The sequence below is a fragment of the Hypanus sabinus genome, chromosome 2, assembly GCF_030144855.1.
Source record: "Hypanus sabinus isolate sHypSab1 chromosome 2, sHypSab1.hap1, whole genome shotgun sequence".
Taxonomy (NCBI): domain Eukaryota; kingdom Metazoa; phylum Chordata; class Chondrichthyes; order Myliobatiformes; family Dasyatidae; genus Hypanus; species Hypanus sabinus.
Window position 1 is genome coordinate 40,346,547 of NC_082707.1, and position 21,110 is coordinate 40,367,656.

At 36.3% G+C, this 21,110-nt stretch overlaps 1 protein-coding gene across 7 annotated transcripts in view; it reads right to left on the reverse strand.

Annotated features, from left to right (window-relative positions):
- Window positions 1–21,110, reverse strand: part of abcc5 (ATP-binding cassette, sub-family C (CFTR/MRP), member 5) — a 136,149-nt gene that overhangs the window by 87,637 nt on the left and 27,402 nt on the right. For all 7 annotated transcript variants that reach the window (XR_009506872.1, XM_059944643.1, XM_059944647.1 and 4 more), the window contains 7 exons: window positions 15,025–15,258; window positions 13,993–14,166; window positions 12,886–13,033; window positions 11,317–11,465; window positions 8,047–8,154; window positions 3,785–4,129; window positions 3,498–3,569 (listed from right to left, as the gene is read on the reverse strand). Coding sequence is in view for 6 of the 7 variants with exons in the window: in XM_059944643.1 (XP_059800626.1) it covers window positions 3,498–3,569; window positions 3,785–4,129; window positions 8,047–8,154; window positions 11,317–11,465; window positions 12,886–13,033; window positions 13,993–14,166; window positions 15,025–15,258 (1,230 nt within the window). In the remaining variant the exon portion in view is untranslated. The remainder of the gene's footprint in view (window positions 1–3,497; window positions 3,570–3,784; window positions 4,130–8,046; window positions 8,155–11,316; window positions 11,466–12,885; window positions 13,034–13,992; window positions 14,167–15,024; window positions 15,259–21,110) is intronic.

Consider the following 21,110-nt stretch of genomic DNA (forward strand, 5'->3'; position numbering starts at 1 on the left):
TACTGGCGGGCCAGCTCTAATAGAAGAAAAATTTATTCATTAATGATATTCAGGAAATAAACCAGGGAAACCGAATAAACACTAAAAACCCCGAAAACCTGGTACCTGAATAAACTCAGCATTAGCCATATCATACGCCATAGGCGCCTTGATTACTGGGGCCAGCTTTAATAGTAATTAGATATTATCTTGCGGGCCAAAGATAATTCCACCGCGGGCCACATTTGGCCCGCGGGCCTTGAGTTTGACATATATGAACTAAGGGAACCTAGTCATTCCTTGCCATTCCCTCTCAGCCCTTTATAATTTTATACATCTCATTTAAATCTTCCCTCAGTCACCCCTCTTTGCAAAAGAACATTAACTTATCAGAGTCCTGATGAAGGGTCTTGGCCCAAAACATCAAATGTTTACTCTTTTACATAGAGTTTGCGTGACGTGCTTAGTTCCTCCAGCATTTTGTATGTGTTGCTTTCGGACTTCCAGCACCTGCAGATTTTCTCTTGTTTATGATTAGCTTATCTCATCTTTCCTCAAACTGGCTGCCATCATATACCCAATGAGTTATACTGTATGCAAGTGTAGTCTGCAATAACTTTTAAGAACATATTCTATACATCCATCGTTATTCTTTTCTCAAGGTACAGCAATTGAACCTACAGTGCCTATAAAAAGTATTCATCCCTCTTGGAAGTCTTCATGTTTTATTGTTTTACAACATTGAATCACAGTGGATTTAATTTGGCTTTTTTGACACTGATTAACAGAAAAAGTCTCTTCAGTGTTAAATTGAAAACATATCTCTACAAAGTGATCTAAATTAATTACAAACATAGATCACAAAATAATTGAGTGCATAAGTATTCACCCCCTTCAAGTCAGTATTTAATAGATGCACCTTTGGCAGCAATTCAGCCTTGAGTCTGTGTGGAAAAGTCTATCAACTTTGCACATCTGGGCACTGCGATTGTTCCACATTCTTCTGTGCAAAATTGCTCAAGCTCTGTCAGATTGCATGGAGATTGTGAGTGAAAAGTCTCTTCAAGTCCAGTTACAAATTCTCAATTGGATTGAGGTATGGACTCTGAATTGGCCACACCAGGACATTAACTTCATTGTTTTTAAGCCATTCCTGTGTAGCTTTGGCTTTATGCTTGGGGTCATTATCATGCTGGAAAACAAATCTTCTCCCATGTTGCAATTCTCTTGCAAACTACAGCAGGTTTTCCTCCAGGATTGCCCTGTATTTTGCTGCAATCATTTTACCCTCTACCTTCACAAGCCTTCCAGGGCCTGCTGCACTGAAGCATCCCCACAGCATGGCCCAGCCACCACCATGCTTCACAGTAGGGAGGGTGTGTTTTTGATGATGCACAGGACACAGTGTTTAATCTGATGACCAAGAACCTCAAATTCAGTTTCATCAGAACATAGAACCCTCTTCCAGCTGACTTCAGAGTCTCCAACATGCCTTCTGGCAAACTCCAACTGAGATTTCATATGTTTTTTCCCCCCCAAGAGTGGCTTTCTTTTTGCCACTCTCTCATAAAGCTGCAACTGGTGAGACACCTGGGCAACAGTTGTTGCAAGCGTAGTCTCTCCCATCTCAGCCACTGAGGCTTGTAATTCTTCCAGAGCTGTTATAGGTCTCTTGGTGGCCTCCCTCCCTAGTCTCCTTCTTGCATGATCACTCCTTTTTTGAGGACAGCCTGCTCTAGGCAGATTTACAGCTGTGCCATGTTCTTTCCATTTCTTGATGATTGACTTAACTGTACTCAAAGGGATAGTCAGTGACTTGTAAATTTTTTTTACCCATTTTTTGACTTGTGCTTTTTAATAACTTTTTCGCAAGTTGCTTGGAGTATTCTCTGTTTTCATGTTGTAGTTTTTGCCAGGATACTGATTCACTAGCAGTTGGACCTTCCTGATACAGGTGTATTTTTACTACAATCAATTGAAACATATTGACTGCACAGATCTCCAAAAACAGATCACTATTTAACTAATTATCTGATTTCCAAAACCAATGGGCTGCAGCAGTGATGATTGGTGTGTCCATATTAAAGGGATGGGGGGGGGGGAATACTCATGCAATCAATAATTTCATGTTTTATATTTGTAATTAATTTAGATCACTTTGCAGAGATCTGTTTTCAATTTGACATGAAAGAGTCTTTTTCTGTTGATCATTGTCAAATAAGCCAAATTAAATCCACTGTGATTCAATGTTGTAAAACAATAAAACATGAAGACTTTTGGTTGGGGGGGGAGGTGAATTTTTTTTTAAAATATATATAGGCACTGCAAACTTTATCATTTGTTTTACCTGTATCTCTCTTCCACAGATCTCACTTTACAAGAGGAGAGTTATTAACTGCTTTTGAAACCCTAAATGAACTCAAGCTACATGACTACTTTTTTTTCTTAACACAACATAGCTACTCCCAGAATGAATAGTTTATTTGACTTTTATCAAGTATTTGAGTACTGTAATAGGCTTATGGAATGAACTGGAAAACTTAAATCTATTGCGTTTTCTCTGCTTCCTTTATTTTTTTCAATGTTTATTTGAAATAATTTTCTGAATAATGCTGAAAGACATTCAGCTAAGAGCAGTCCATGTTTTATCACTGCCATGTGTTGTTACATAGAAATTTTTAAGTCATAATGGAAATCAGGCTAGCTGACCAACTGCTATATTGCCAGACTCATCGTTGATCCAGTAGTGCAACATCAACATGAAGAAATGATTCAAATGCTTCAACTTTACAGTATTGAGGGCTAATGAATGGAATGTGAGGAACTCCATTCACTTGAATCCAAGGACACGGTCAAATGGCTTTTTTTGCTTATCAATGCTCTTGATTGTGTATCAGCTGTTTAACATCTTTTTAGTGTTTTTTTTAAATCTGTGACTTGTTTCGAAATGCCTCTATCAAAGACAGTTATTAACATAAAAAAGCCTCTGATAACTAACAAATTGGCAAAGTCCAAAAGGGTGTCAGGTTATAACAGGAGGGTTAATTTCACTTCAATCCCTATTGGTTGGGATGGCGTGGGGGTGGGTGGGGAGGAGGGTGGTAATCAGTTCATCAAGGCCAATGTATTCAGAAAAAAACATACAGAAGTGAGTGAGTCATGAGCAACAGGTTGGGACAGCAGGCTGTATCCAGAAAGATCTGGCTCAGTACTTACAGATCCATACTTCCAGCTCAACTGATCTGTAATTACCAGACTCATTAAAAAAAGAGACACGAGGCATTAGAACGGAAATTACTAAAGGCTAAACTGCATGTTTCACTTCCAGTGATGCAGGCTTAAAATGTTTATTTTCCACACTAATTTGACAATAAAAACTCAAGCTTTATGAATGTGAATTTGCTTTATAAGATAACTTCAAGGAAATAATGTGTGGCCTAATAACTTCTAAGATTGTAACTTAATTCTGCCATATACAATGCAACTATTTTGTAGATGAAAACTTAAAAATGCATTACCTGACCCAAAACTGCAGAAATCAAGGATGTCTTGCCGGATCCTACACTGCCACAGATTCCAACAAGCTTCCCCTGTCAGAAATGAGAAAGATCAGTCACAACTAATAGAATATCAAAATGATTTGAGAAATCCCTTTAAACAAGAAATCAAAAAAACTAAATTAATCCATCAGTTGTGCAAACTACAAGGCCAAGGCAAGTTATATATTTTAAAAAACCTTGCTTCAAGTTATCTTTTGTAACGATATATCATTTTTGTAATAATCAAACGTTTGTATTTTTCTTACCTTTTCTATGCTAAGATTGATATTGTGCAGTGTCCTCTGTAATCTTGGACTGATCAGAGAAATTTCTTTCTCATCTGGACTGGGCTGTAAGTCACTGTTTGTTAGAAGATATCCATTCTGCTCAGTTAAAGGACCATTTTGTTCATTCTGGTGAATTTCCTTTGTCTCTTTCTTCCCTCTGGATTCACATTTGTCCTTTCTCCGTTTGGGTGTCATCTTCGGCGAGGACTGAGCACTAGAATTTGGGGAGTCCCAAGCCAGAGTAGCATTCTTCAGTTCTATGGCGATTTGAGAACTTTCTGGCTTTTTTCTTATGATGTGAAACTCTTCCAATAGAAATAAACTCTGAACAGGTTGAAGAGGTGTAAAGTTATGACACCTGGTCAATGCACAATAAGCCAATGGCACAGGCAGCAATACACAGCAGCAGGTTAAAGGAAGAGATGCTGAAAACCAAATGTAGCTCATTAGGAGCAACTAACTCCAGGTGTAACTATACCCTAACAAGACTCAATCTGAAGGAAGATAATTCAAAATAATACTTTTGTGTTTATTTACTTTCTCTGTTTTAATAGAACACTTCATTTTAAATGCAGTTTGATTTATTAACCACATAGTCATTGATACAAAGTCTCACCTCTCAATCCTCGTGTTGTGCGGCACTACATTCGAGCTAAATAGAATTGTCTCAGAAGAGATTAGCTTGAAACTAAGCATCCACAAAAAGCTGTGAAACATCAGCAGTAGCAGAAATGGACAATACCACAATCATTTACATCATTTTCCAGTGCATCCTTCCCTCCATCATTATCATGAAGCTAGTTCAATGGTTGAATTGGGGCTGTATAAGCATGTAATAGATTTTGCTAAGTGGTGTCACAACCATCAGATCAGACTGATGTTCCCTCCTCATTCCCAGTACATCTGAACATGAATGGCGGTGAACAACTACGTAGCTAGTTAAAAAAAAGACAAGGCTCCAAGAACATCCCCATGGCAGGGTCTAGCATGTGTTCGAAAGAAAAGGTGGAAGCAGAAGCATCTACAGTGGTGCTAGAAAGTTTGTGAACCCTTTAGAATTTTCACTATTTCTGCATAAATATGACTTAAAATGTGATCAAATCTTTACGCAAGTACCAAAACTAGATAAAGAAAATCTAATCAAATAAATAGCACAAAAACATTATACTTGTTCATTTATTTATTGAGAAAAATGATCCAACATTACATGTATTTATTGGAAGAAGTATATGAACCATTGCTTTCAGTAACTGGTGTGACCCCTTTGTACAGGAATAACATTTCCGGTAACTGTTGATCAGTCTTGCACATTGGCTTGGAGGAATTTTAGACCATTCCTCCACAAAAAACTGCTTCAGTTCATCAATATTTTTTGCATGAACAGCCCTCTTTAGGTCATGCCATAGCATTTCAATTTGTTTATAATCTGGACTCTGACTTGGCCATTTCAAAACACAATCTTTCTTCTTTTTAAACCATTCTGTTGATGATTTACTAATGTCTTTCGGATCGTTGTCCTGCTGCATCATCCAACTTCTATTAAGCTTCAGGTGATGGACCCTTACCCCTGACATTCTACTGTAAAAAAAAAGTCTTCAGACAATTTTGAATTCATTGTTCCCTCAATTATTTTAAGTTGTCTAGGCCATGAGCCCCAAACCACAATGCTCCTTCCACCATCCTTCATAGTTGGGATGTGGTTTTGGTGTTGGTGTATAGTGCCCTTTTCCTTCCAAATATAGCAGTGTACATTTCTGCCAAAAAGTTCAACTATTATTTCATCTGTCCACAAAATATTGTCCCAGAAGCACTGTGGAACAATACAGATGGGACTACGCAAACTTGAGACGTGCAGCAATGTTTTGCTTTGGAGAGCAGTGGTTTCCTCTGCGGTGTCCTTCCATGAACACCATTCTTGTTCAGTGTTTTTCTTCCAGAGACTTTAGAAAGTTTCAGAGATTTCTGCAGGTCATTTGGGTACTTTTTTTTTTACCTCCTTCAGCATTGCACATTGTGCTCTTGGTGTGATCTTTGCAGGATGTCTAATCCTAGGGTGAATAGCAACAGTACTGAGTTTTCTCCATTTAGAGACAATTTCTTTACTGTGGACTGATGAATACTAGATCTTTAGAAATGCTTTTGTCGCCTTTTCCAGCTTCCTGCATCTCTACCAGTCTTCTTCTAAGGTCTCTGAAAGTTGCTTTGATTAAGGCATGGTGCACACAAAGCGGTCTTTCTTGAAAAGCGCAGGCTCTATCAGTAAACTGATTTTGTGTGTGTCTATTTTTTAAAAAAGGGCAGAGCACCGCTATATCCAAATCTCCAATCTCATCTCATTGACTGGAACAGCCGACTCTAAATAGCTTTTGTAAAAGGCATCATCTCAGAGGTTCACATACTTTTTGAACCTAGGCTACGATTGTTTAAATGGTGCACTCAGTACTGACGACAGATTACAGTTCTTTGTGTGTAATTAGTTCAGGCAGATCATGTTTGTTTATTATTGTGACTTAGATGATCAGGCTACATTTTATTAATAATTAATGCAGAAAACCAGGTAATTGCAAAGGGTTCACAAACTTTTCTTGCAACAGTACATTCAGCCAGAAATATTGAATAGCTCTCTATCTCAGCTACTTCCTGAATTACCCTCATGGAAGCCAGTCCTTAACAAATTCCATTCCCTTCTCATGATATCAAAAAAGTTCAAGAACAGTCGATACATAAAAGGTTATACGTCAGAAAAGTATCCCAGCTGTGACTGTAGACCCAAGCTCCAGAATTAGCTGTGACTCCTGCTAAACTGCTCCAGTAGTTACGACACTGGCATCTACTGGTTAATGCCTACAATCACCTGTTCACTATAAAGGGACAAATCCAATCCATCTAATTACTGCCTGAACAGTCTGCTTTTCTTTGTAAAGCTTGATTTCAGGTAGTGAAGTATTTTCCAATTCTGCCACACTGTCAATTGCTATCATGCTGTCATAATTGCAATAATTCATATTTCATCTCTGCAATTCAACTGTCTCACTGCTTGGATAAAAGCTATAATGAAAACAGAAGCATAGTAATCCTGGCAGAACCCCAGCTGAGTATAAATAAGCTGCTTGAAGCCACTGTCCGACAATACTCTCCATGACATTGCTGATGACTTAGACAGCAAACTTACAAGACAGTAATTGGCAGAATTTAAGTTATCCTGTTTATTTCAACTAGACACATTTGAGTATTTGCACAAAATCAAGGAGATTTGAAATAATTTACGCTGTACACATGGCCTGTACACAGAACTTCCAAAATCCTTAATATGGTTCAGAATTACATCAGCTCAAGTCAAAAACATATGGTGATTACTCCAAGGCACCCCATTATCAGTGATTCAAGTGTGCCGGAAAATCTCTGTGACATGGGACAGTTGGAAAAGGATGCCATCTGTCAACCCACAAGCTGAGAGAGTCAGCTGCCATTAATATAGCAAGGGAACGGCTTTGCAGGTGAATGTGGGATTTAAAGGTCAGTAACTGATGAAGAACTTTTCTGATAGGTCCTGGTGCCAAGGTTGATAATCTGGCCATTTAAGGCAGTTTAAACCTGTACTGATAATTATTCACTTTGAAAGACTGCATTTATCAATATAAAAGATATTACCAGAATACTTAATGTCATTAGAAAACAAACTAATTATACAGTGTGAGGTTCTCACTTTGATGTCTAAAATGATGACCGTCTTTCGCAACAACGTGAAACACGTGATCAAACATGATCAGTGGTTGGAAGATGGACTACTTTTATATAAACATGAAAAGACAATGATTGCTGACTTAGAATTTGTATTTTTAAACTGTATAACTACAGTCAACTTCCTGGATTATGAGTTATGGTCAAAATTCCACAGTTCTGTCAGGGATAAAATAGCAAGTCTTAAGAAATGATACGGATGTGTATAAAGTGCTTCAGCACTCGATTTTCCTATCACTTAGTGGACAGAACATTTCATTAATATACAACTCAAATCCAGGAATATCATTATAGTTACAGTCACTCAACCCTTCACTTCACCAAGTCTGCACCCACTTACAATCATCCATTATTTATTCTCCCCACTTTTCCATTAATTCCCCATCACCAATTCATCAACAGTAAATTAGGTTTTGATCCAAAGCTAGCATCGGGCTTCTTAAAAGCAACATTTCTGTTTAAAGTATTTAAAAATTAATCGTTTTTGAAAAATAACTTACTTTAAATCTATCCACTGCTACGGATCCCTCAGAAAGTGATCTGACGGAGAATGGAGTGACTTTAAGGGAAAAAGTCATAGCATTGAAAACAGTCACCACAGTAAAGGCCTGAAATTAAAGAATATAATGGTGAAAAACTGAAATTTACAAACAAATTGAAAGGATTTTAATATCCAAATAGAAAATACACAAACATTCAAGTCACAAAGCCTTTACCATGGATGAACATTAAATGGGAAAATTCATCTATCTTTTTTTACACCGTTAAATCATAAATTTTCAAGTCACTAATCATATTACTGACAAGAGAAAAACTATAAATGCTGGAAATCCAAGCAACGCATACAAAATGCTGGAGGAGCTCAGTGTGTCAGGCAGCATCTATGGAAGAGAGTAAACATTTGACGTTTCGGGCTGAGAGCCTTCTTCTGGTCCTGATGACTTATTATTCACTTGCAACATCGGTAATGTCTTCTGGGATTCAAACATTAATTTTCAAATAAAACTCAGTACAACAACTACTATCATTAATGGTACTCCACTGGGCATTATTGTGGACCTAGCAGTAAGCTGTCTAAAGCTAATCAAGTCAATGATTGTTTCAAAATAAAGTTTGAAAATTTTCTTGCTGCGACGTTTCGGCCTTCCAGTGCAATCATTTTAGAAATGGAGGATGACAGGAAGGTTGGATTGAAAATAGCTTTTAGCTTAGTTGACAGAGGACTGTATATCTGGAAATTGCTTTATGCAAAATTTCATACATTTAACTGATTAGACAAAAGCACTGTGGATATTTTGGTTAAATGTTGTGCTATTTGTAATAGTGAAAATAGCTTCCTAAATGACAAGACCCAAAGAGTCCATGACATTGCAGCAAAAGTTTGTAAACTGAATATTTGTAAAGCGAGGGATACTTGTATGGCTGTTGTGGAGGACCACCCCCACTGATAACTCATGCCAAGATCTACCAAAACAGTGTCAGCTTTTTCACAACACTGGATGATCAGGAGGTTGAATGATGACTCATACCTACAAAAATCTGAAATAATGACAATTAATAAAAGATTAAAACTAAATATCAATGGCAAGAAACTTGTTCCTTCATCTACCCCTACTTCTAATTTTTAGTGGCAGAATACTGGAATCAAGATCTCAAACAGGTTGATTCCCAAAGTACTCCTGGAACGAAATCTAACACTTTCTCCTCTTTTGACTTTCTGTACCAATTAACACCTTACCATCTGAAGTCAGATATGAGATTATTAGCAAACCTATTCTGATACTTACACTATTTTTTTTAAACTTCCTACTAGTCCGTACAAGATCACATCTGACTTCTGTTACCATTGCTGAACACTTCCACTGAAAAAACTGGGGAACAGTAGCCCATCCGGATTTAACCTTTTATGACACAAGAGGGTGCTCTTAAGATTTTTCATCCAATGTGCAAACAATTTCAGCTAAGATACCAGAATAATTCCTAATGAAAATCTGCAACAATTCACACAATGTTTAGTATAAGACTGTTCAATTTTAAGGAGAGACCAATGGAACAAAACATTTTGCCAACTTGCAATGCTTTGCCGAGCCCACTGCATGTACCACTAATAACAATGTATAGAAACAATCTAACTGAGAAAGTATGACTGGCAATGGAAATTCACCCCTGACAGAATTCACAAATAACCACGCAAAATTTAAGACATAGAATTAAATCCGCTCTCACAGAATTCATGTGGGACAAGTGCAAATAAATAAACATTTTTTTTAATTTGTGTTTTTTGACGACATGACTTCATGTTATGGAAAAATGCAAATGCCTGGTAACGCAGGTGTCATTGACCCTGTACCTAAAAATAGAATTGATAAAATCATAAACATTTTCTTTAGATCACAGATTATGTAAAAACATGTTTTAGTATCATTCACTTCTTCATTTTAAACATTTTACACCAATACTGAATTTTGAACACTAGAAATCTGAAAGAATAGAAATACTAACAGCTCAAGCAGTTTGCATTAAAAGTAAAATGGCTACTAACTCAGTTGACGTTCAACAACTTGAAACTTTGTTATAGATCTTCCAATGACTGGTAAACCACCCCAAATTTCCATAAGTATAGCTTTTAGAATATTCAGTTTCTATCACAAGGTTCCTGAATATTCTTCCAACAGGAGGTTGGCTCTCAGAGTTCATCGCAATCAAGGGGCTTTATGATTATTTGTGGCCAGTCAGTTTCCCAAATTTCCGTGTTGTTCTACTATTGCCAAATAGCTTGGCTATGTAAGGTGTTACAATTGGAAAGGCTGGAGAAGTTGGAGGGAAGGTATACAGACTGTAAACGAAGACCGAGTTCCTGGACACCTTGACAATCCAATGAGGATCTAGATGTAGGCAATTATTTCATTTTTTGAGTGTGCCCTGGAGGTACAAGTATTCACAGATCCATGTATGGGGTAAGCAGCTATCAAGCTGGAGAAAAAATGGTGGACATGGTGGGTTACTGGCTGACACTTTGGAGAGTTAGCCTATCTCATCACTGAGGAACATTCAATGGTTTCTACTCCTGGAGCTGACTGGAGTTGTATTGCTTTCAGTCAAAATAAGGAGTGAAGAAGCACTCATGTGCAAGCCATTAATGCTGACCAACTCAATTTATTATACAGCTGCTCACAGCAGTCACTTTTCCACCGCTATCTCAAGGATTTCTACTTGAAACACTAAGTTATATTTTAGTTTCAGAGCGGAGTCCTATATTTTAGAATGAGAATCATTTCAATTAATTTAATTTTCATACAGATATTTGAAAGGGAGCACTAGGCTACTTAGTCCCACAAGATACTCTACCAATCAATGCTTGATCTTCAATACACTCAGCACCAGACCCATTAAATTTCCACATCCTCTGCCTTAAAATTATGAAGTTTCTTCAAGTCATAGTCGAAGGAGATTTCCAACTATCCAAGGAGTCGTTATTTAGAAACATGGAGTGATTAGTAGCAAAATGAAATTGGAATGATGTGTATTTTGTTTTGTTTCACACGTAAAACCCATCTGAGGATTTATCCAAGGAAAATAATTAAATTTGCCCTCTTAGTTTTGCACATTGACTCAGAGTTTTCTTTTATTCTCCCGTAAGAGGAAACATCAACACTCGCCGCATCATATTTGATACCTGTAAACCATTCAATCTATTCAAAATGCTACAAAAAAAAACACAGCAGGGTTTTTCCTTCAAACAGTTAAAAATTTCCAATATGCAGACTAACCTCAGCAGCAGTAAGATCATAGCCCAAGAGCATATGGACAGAGAAAGTAATTACACTTGCTATAACCACAACAACTGGAGCAATACCCACGCTGATGCTTTGAAAATATCCAGCGTATTCTAAGATTTGGCGTTCATCCTCTCTGATTTCTGGCAAGGAAAACAAAAGGGATCATGAGCAAATGAAGACTTAAATTGAAATCCAATGTGATGACATGCATATTTCAGTGAAAACAGAAAACCTTTATTAATTTCTCAAAAAATACCCATAATATAATTCACAACATGAAAAGAGTTGTAGAACTCATGTAAATTTTCAAAGTTTCTCACATTTTACTATGTCCTTGCAACACAAATTAATGCCTTTCAGCCCACTAAACCTTTGCTACCTCGCAAGAGTATTTTGTTTTATCCTGACCACAAAATTTCTTTTCAACTTATTTTCATCAGCAGCCCTTTGATATTCCTGTCACAAGGAGACATTTATAGTAGCCAATTAACCTATCAACCAGTACATTTTTGTTATGGGGGAAGATGCAAACTCCACACATACTAGAGGTCAGGAAAGAACCTAGGTTGCTACAGCTATATGAGGCAATTCCAAGTTAGTTAATATGGTGAGAACTGTTGTACACAAGATTTACTAACACAAAGATTAATCAATGATAATGACATATGATGGTAAACTTAAAGGAGTTAATGGCATGGCAACCTTGCAAAAAGATCTTCCAAGCTCGATGATGAGAAATATCATGTTTCAACTGTTACCAAATATCATTTCAAACATGCATGGCCTTTAGTAGCTGAGACATAATTAAACTAGACTGCATTCTCAGACAGCAATTCAAGGAGGAAAAAATACAATTTATATTTAATAAACAATTTTCAAACACTAGATGAGAACGTGAACATAAAATTCGGATACAACTTAAAGTAACACATTTTAAAAAGTAAACCATTTTGAGATACTTATCAAGGAACATTATAATAAACATACAATTAGATATTTTAGGCCTTAAATATTTGACAAGCAGAAATATTCCCACCAAAATCACAGTCATCGTACAAAAATTTTCATGTACTTTACATGAACAAGTTCCATTAATTCAATTAATTTACCTTGACTATTGAAAGAGGCTGCAAAAACTCAGCATATACACAATTATTTTAAGCAAAATTCTAGATTTGCACATTAAAATAATGAACGTTTGGGAAATCCTAAAGATGTTTACAGAGTAAAGACAACAAATGCTAGCTGCCCTGTTGTCATCACTACTGCAAAATCCAGAATATTGATTTGTATCATGTGAACCATGAACTATTTATCTATATGCAGAGGGTGAATAAATAATGGTTTCTGGTTAAAAGGTTAAGACTTAAAGTGTAAACGGAAACTCCTACTAATCTTCAAATCAATTAAGGGGTTTAGAGTTAAGTAATTTGTTTCCACTGAAGTTGTCTGAAATCAGGAGTAAACAAATATTGATAATTCTAACAGGGACTAAAATTAAATCAGTTTAAAGTATATAGTGAATTGAAGAACTTAATTTCTTTGGTATACCATACTCACTGAGAATACTCTGTGAAAATGCCTTCACCCAGGCATACATTTTAATAAATTTTATGTAAGAGATGACTTCATTCATTCTTTGAACACGCTCATCGGTCACAGAAATGCACTTCCTTCTGAAGTATACAGTCAGCCGGGACACGAACATCTTTTACAAAATAAAACAAGTTTCAGTGCGAAGCATGACTTCTGACTTGCAACAGCTGTAAGAGCTCCAACAGACAGGAAATATATGTGATAACAAAGATATATGTACATCTTTAATAGTAACTTAAAAAGTGGAAAGTTGGAATGTAATATTTTTGATTCATAGAAAGTAGAACAGAAAAAGGCAGTGTCGAAGCAAAAAAGCAGGAACGAGCAAAATAAGCATGTGAAAAGCAAAAAATAATTTGACCTTGCAGAGCATAATGTTTCCTATAATAACTTGTATGATACATTACCATAATTTTTTTCAATGAAAGGCAGTAACAGTGATAAGTGCAAAAAATCTATTTCAATACAGAAAAAATACAAATGGAAGAGACAGTAAGGACTGCTTACTATAAAGAGACAAACTGAGATTCCTCCAGTACAGGATGGGTACAATAGGTTCTTTCATTCAATGCATTATGAGAACAGCTGACATCAAAATACAGCACACAGAGATTATTGTTTTTAATGATCATCCCTATAATCACTCTGTACTTTCAGAAAATAAAGACTTAGAGAAGTGAAATTCAAACTAAAATCACCAATTTACACAAAATCTGCACTTTCAAATGGGAAAAGATTAACATGGTAGTGAAAACTATAAAAAAGAGCAAACTTAAAAATCTTAAAAATGCAACATGGAAACAAATAACATACCATTAATTACAATCATCAGTTCCAGACTGATAGAAGCTTAAATCATATTGTATGTCAGAAATTTGTCAAATCCCATGGCAACAACAGCTTATCAAAGAAAGCATGTAATAGTAGTGGCCAGCTCACTGTCTACGACCATTGAATTTATTTCAAAATTAACTTTACTGCATAATAAACATCAAAGCAATGCTCCACCTTCAGTACATAACTGCTCTTCAACCCAGTTTATTTTGTGTTGAAAAACTAGTAGTTACTCACCATAGCTGGATAGAAGAGTATAAAAACTGAAGACCCTAGGAAGGCAGTGGGACCAAGCAATGTGGCATTATAAATCATTCCCAGAATTGCTACAAGAGGTCCACCTGCCAACAAACTTCCAACTGCAACAGCTTCAAACAATCGCTGTCCATCACTGGAGCAGATGTTGATAAGCTGGACAGAAAGCAAATCAAAGTTAGATGGGTTTTACTGGTTAAACAAAACAAAATACATGTCATTCCAATTTCATTTTGCTACTAATCACTATGTTTCTAATTAACTAATAAATGTCCCTGTTAACTTTTGCTTTTCAAACTAATGGTCCAGCTCTTGCCAGTAAGTGCCTGTTGGTCGAAAAGGACTGCTATTGGCATCTACATGCCTAGGTGAAAGCCAAGAAAGGTCCTTCAAAGTAAGTCCCTGAATAATTGCAAAACTTAGAACGTTAAATCTATTAACTCACTACCACAGCTGTGCTCCATCATGCTGATTCCTCTGCACTTATGGTGCAACAGGGAGGGTGACGTCCATTAATAAAATGGGCCACTTCAATCCTATACTTGAAATTCTCTGTTTCACTGGAGATAGCATGGTTGATGATATTTAATAAACTTTAGAAACCATTTCAATGTCTCTCAAAAGTTTTACAGCTGGGGCTGGAGCTTTGCTTTCTAGGGTAATGTTTCCTTAACGTACATGGCCTTCATGTGGCTTGGACCTCCCCATGGAGTTTGGGAAGCATTGGGCCAGAAAGATCTCAACCTGATAAAGAGAGGAATGAGGAAATCACAGTTGCAGATCTCAGGCCATTGCTAGGTAACTTTCTATCCATTGTTGTAGAGAATGGGTGTTTTGTATCAATTTTGATGCCAAATTTGTACAGTGCAACTTAATTATCCCTTGAAAGTTTCATGATCCAGTTTTTGCATGTCAATCCTTAAATTTCAGTACTTTTAGTCTCTTACTAAATCCATATCATTTCTATTCGCCAACTTCTATGTATCACTGCTATAACGAGCTTTGGAAACATACCTCACCCAAAGATTTCTCCTTCATGTTCTTAAGTTTCAGAATTTTATCAAATGCCATGGTAAGGGCAGCTCCTCTAAGCCTGGCAGCAGTGCGATAGTTCAATGCCCAGGTCATTGCCAATGACCAGGAGCGGATTACTTCTGTCAAAAACAGCCCAAGACTCAACAGCAAACCATACTGCAGATTCGACTCACTCAGTGCTGCATAATCTAGAAGACGTTTCACAAGAAAAGCCTAGAAAAGGAAAACACTAGTGTGAAAATGAAAATGTTTCTGTAGTTTATTTTAAAAACAAAGATTTCTGAAGTGTACATATCTTAAAAATTTGCATTACTAATTTTACCATGTTCCATTGTGTCAATCAGAACAATATACCTACAATTGACTGAAGAGTGAATTGGTAGTGTTTGCAAAACACAGCTGAAAGTAAACGCTGGGAGTTTAATGACACCAAAGCCGGTAAAAAGCAAAAAAAAAACTCACATTAGAATATTTTGTGATACTCACTTCAACCAAAATATTCACTTCCTGCACAATCTACAATATCGATGTCAACATTATGAATAGAAAAAGAGGAAATAGAAACTATAAAAATGGTATTTTTAACACATCATGATTTCAACTCATTTGAGGGGGGACTAATTTATTGTTTTTTCAATCAGTTCCAACAATCAAATTCACATACAAGTGCAAAAAAAATACAAGTATTTAATACATTTACACAAATTTCTTCATTCTCATAAGTTCTGTCCATTTCATCTACATTGCTATCACATACGGGCAATTATCTCAATAAAGTACATTAATAAGGCAATGACATTTTACAAAATGTTAAGTATTTTGATGAAAAGTTGATGCTGTAGAACACCATTACATGAACTACATTGCTTTCCAGTGCATGTATTTTTTTTCCTTTTGGAAAAATGCAAAAAGATTCAGTGCTTGGCTCACTACATCAAATTGTGCCATCAGAAATAAGGTATTGTCTGACTTATGGATGTTTCCAAAAATGAAACATAAACCTATGAGAATGTAATGGCAATTACAAGCAAGGAATGTAACAGACTATTCATTAAAACTCTTCAGTTTTAATCATTCTATTTGCACTCATTCCAATACATTAAAGGGAAACTGGTCTTCCAGCATTTTGCCGGTGTTGTTCAAGATTTCCAGCTTCTGCAGAATCTCATGTTTATGGGGAATTATTAAACTTTTTTTAAAGTTATATATAATTCAACATTTCCATTCCAAGGAGTTAGTGTCGAGGAATGTAAAAGGGGAATTATTGTTTATATTTATAATTGGAAGGAGCATGACCACGAAGATTTTTAAAAAAAAAAACAGGAATGTATTTTGGAATAAGGTAAAAAGGAGGAATTTGAGCTCAATTTTACCTAGAATTTATTTTTCTCATTCATTTTCTTTAAAACTTGAACCTAGATAAATACTAAATATTTTGGGGTTCCTTAGAAAAATGCTTAACTACTCAATTCTTCCAGCTATGAGAACACAAGCAATTCAAGTTCTTTGGACTATGGCAAATAGACTTTACAGCTCATCATGATTTCAACATCAATATTATTTACCGTGGTAACCATGTATAGCTTAAAATTGTACTTGCCAATGAACTTCCATGGAGTTTCTCTAAATATAGGGATGTGCTTTACAGTAAAAAACCTGATGACTATTATTAATAGTGATACATTAGGATTTATTCAAATGTCATTGATACAGTTTCACTATATATTGCCCATAACACATTGATGTCTTTTGCTGCCATTAAGTTGCTTAATTAGTCAGACAGTTAGCTAGAGTGTGGCAACAAATTCCACAGATAGCTATGGAGGCCAAGTCTTTACATATATTTAAGGCAGAGGTTAATAGATTCTTGATTAGTCAGGACATGAAGATATATGGGGAGAAGGCAGGAGATTGGAGCTGAAAGGGAAATGGTTCTGCCATGATGAAATGGCCCAATTCTGCTCCTCTATCTTATGGTCTTAATGATTTCAGTCATCTTGAATACTTAAACTTTGGTTCTGCCTACTCTGTGCATTATTTTAGCATATTGTTTCCATACTTATGGTACAGCAGAGACAATATTAACAAGTAGAGCCAAGGTACAGAAGCTATACAAGTCCTAAAACTCCATTAACTAGCTTACTTGGCAAAACTACTGCTGTTCCAGATCAATGTGTGCTTCCTCATTCGCATTACAAATTTGCTTTACTAACTTATACAGTCATATCAAGCAATATTCTTCTGATTAAATTTTGGAGAAACATAAAAATCTAAGATCAAATTGGCATCTAAAACCAAAATATACATGTATTTTTATAAATACAAAGCATCTATCATTTCAATATATTCATTAATTAATTTTAAATCAGACTTTGGGCAGAGCTTTGATGTATCACACAAGTGTACAATTTAAAACGTCCACCAGAAAGAAAACAAAATATGCATGCACATGCACCCAAATATCAGAACTCTAGGCAACAATGCAGCATAATGCAAGATAAACATATCAGTAAAGATTTAGAAAGACATAAAACAGCTCTGGAGAAATTACAGAAACTGCTTGGGTCCATCAGTTCAATCATAGTCACATCAGTAAATGAATCATACAAGCTTTGTAAATAGAGCTAATTTGCAAGTTAAACATTAACTGCAGTCCCAGCAATTCTTTCTGACTGATTCAGAGGAGAATCAAGCCCTACTTGGAAGTGTGTTGTGACGCTGAATCGCTCATCTCATTTTCTCTCGGTAGCTGATTCCATCATAATTGTTTTCCATGGCAGATCACAACATAAAAAAGCAGCTGTCCATTTCTTGATCACCTCCACTAGGCGAGTCAAGTGTGAAGTAGCTGTTCTTGGAAAACCTCCAGTCAACATTTTACAGAGCATATAAAAACTTCTATAAGAATGGAAATTTCAATGGAAGACTGAATTTGTATGGATTCAGACTTTACACCTTAGCAGCTGTAAATAAAGAATTAGTGAAGGCACAAGAACAATTCTGTCATTAAAAGCAGCCCAGTGGTGATCAGACTACACAAAACATTATAAAGGACAATAGTAATAGGAATGGTTAACGTTTCATGGTGAGACCCTTTGTTCTGATACAGGGCCTTGACCTGAAATATAAACCATTCATCTGCCTCCACAAATGCTGTCTGACCCACTAAATTACTCCACAATTTGTTTTTTGCTCCAAGTACAGCATCTGCAGTCTCTTGTCTCCGCTATAACAGGAACATTTCAAAAAGATTATTCATCCCAATTTTTAACTTGAACCAAGTTATTACCATCCCTGCTCAGAATTGTCATGCAAGTCCTGCCCACATTTACCTTCTGAAAATGCCTACATTTAAAAAAGCATACCAATAAAAGAAAGCATTCCCACACAGCATGCACTGAATTATTTCCAAACACAGTAAAATCACAAAGGAGAACATTATTCTACAAGACTTTTAAAAGAGTAATGAAATTAAGATTGCAATCAAAGTAAGGATAAGACAAAATCCATTGTTTCTTTTCTTCCACAGTAATTTCCTTTCATTGAAATATTTCCAATGAATATTAAAACTGTAATAAACTGTTGGTATAATCAATTTAAAATTTAAAATCAAGATGCTGACTGGATGGCTTTAAACTGCACTGCAAATGTTACTGTTTGTAATCACTACCTTACCTTAAAGCATGATGACCACTTGCAAATGATTCCTCATTGCATTCCAATGCATCTTTAACATGGCTATCCTGTGAATGCTAAGAAAAGCTTCTGTTGTGCATTTTACTATTGCTCTTTGAGTTGTAAATAAATCACACTATTCAAAAACCCAAAGTAGCAGAAAATGTAGTGGACTTTCCTCTAAAGTAACAGATTCTCTCATCTCTTCATCCTTTGTTCACTGACAAAAATCCTAAAAAGAAATCCTAGGAAATTCTTAGAATTCATTCAAGATCAATCAATCATCCTTCTCTAGCTAATAATCAGGTTAAAAAAAATGTCAATGCCTATTCCAAGTAATCAAATTATCAGCTTTTCCTCATCTTCCATGACTTAACTACCAAGTTTTCAGTGATTAAAGATTTTAACTATGTTTGACTGCAGAAATTCAGGTAATTGTCTTTGCAGCAAATTTGTGAGGAGATCCAGTGGAGGTTTGAAGATAATGACTGGGTTAGTCCAGGTAGATACAGAAATAACAGGCTAAGAGACAGACAATTCAAATTTTGGCCAATGATCTGGAATTCAGTGATGATGGAAACAGCAGCAGTGTTTTCAATTTCAGCAGCACTTCAGAATGAATAACTTGCAGGGCAATAGATAAGGAGTAAAGGAATATGACTGAATTGGTTGTTATCTGGAGCAGAAGATACCATAAACTTGCTGAGCTAAGTAACCTTCTTCTGAACCTTAACTATACTATGATTCTTTTGGCTCCTTTTGAAATACCTGTCCAGAAACATGTGAAATACTATAGTTTATTAATTATTTCCAGAATACAACTACCAGTTATTTTTAATTTCATGGCTAACGACAGCAGAAGACAGCAAAAGTGTCGGTTTTCATTTGTGGGTCAGGGGTGAAGAGTGAGCAGGTTCAAATTCAGATTACTTGTCCTTGCCCTAGAACATTGATACAATCATGAAGGTGGCATACTAATACCTCTGTTTTCTTAGAAGTTTAATAAAATTCAGCATATTACCAAATGTTCACACAAACTTCCACGGATAAACCCTTGAAAGTATCCTGGTTGATAGCATCATGGACTGGTATGGCACAAGAGGCTGCATAGAGTAGGTGACACGACTGTTCCATGATAGACACAGCCCTCTTCATTATTGAATGTATCTATATAAATCATCACGGACACAGCCCTCCCCACTTTAGACAATATCTACATAAGGATCATGGGCACAGCTCTCCCTGCTATTGACAATATATACTTAGTACAAAGAAAACTTCATGGTGGCAGCATCTATCAAAGATACTTTATCATCTTAACTATGCCCTTTTCTCACTGCCATATTAAAATGAGGTACAGAAGCTTGAAGTCCTACACGTCCAAGTTCAGGAATAGCTACTTTCTTACGAGCTACAGGTCTTTGTACAGAACCCTAATCCTACCTCAACAATGAAACATGATCAATCACCTCTTGCACTTCCATGGACTTATGTTGCTTATTTATATTCACACTGCTGTCTGTAAGGAGGTTGTATGTTCTCCCCGTGACCACATGGGTTTTCTCCCACAGTCCAAAGATGGACCAGTTGATAGGTTAATTGGTCATTGTAAAATTCTCCTGTGATTAGGCTAGGGTTAAAACAGGGGTTGTGGGCAGTGTAGCTTGAAGGCCTATTCCACGCTGTATCTTAATAAGTAAATTATTGAGTAATATCAATAAAGAAACAGGCCCTTCAGCCCAACTGATGAATGCCAACCAAGATGCCCCAATCAAGCTTGTTCAATTTGCTAGCTTTTGGCAGATTAACGTCTAAACTTTTCCTATCCACATAACTATCCAACTGTCTTTTAAAGGATCTTGTACTGACCTCAACCATTTCCTCTGGCAGCACTATTTGTGTAGAGAAGTTGCCCCCTCAAGTTCCTGTCAAATCTCACCCTTCTCTCAAAAATCTATACACTCTAGTTCTCGATTCCCCTATCCTGAGGAAAAAGACTTCAGTATATTCATTCTATCTATGCCTTTCATGATTTTATACACCTCCATCAAATCATCTGTCTCCAATGCTTCAAGGAATAAAGACCTTGCTTGTCCAACTCTCCTTATAAACTCAATCCCTCAAGTTGTGGCAGCATCTTTGAAAATCTTTTTCTACCCTTTCCAGTTTAATAACATCTTTCTAGAGCAGTGCAACCAAATCTGAATGCATACTTCAAATGCAACCTCATCAGCATCCTGTACAACTGCACCATGACCTCCCAAACTTTATACTCCATTCCTTGACTTATGAAGGCCAAATACCCTGTCCAACTGTACCTCCACTTTCGGGAAACCATGTACATTCATTCAAAGGTCCCTCTGTTCAGCAACAATCCTCAGGGTCCTGTC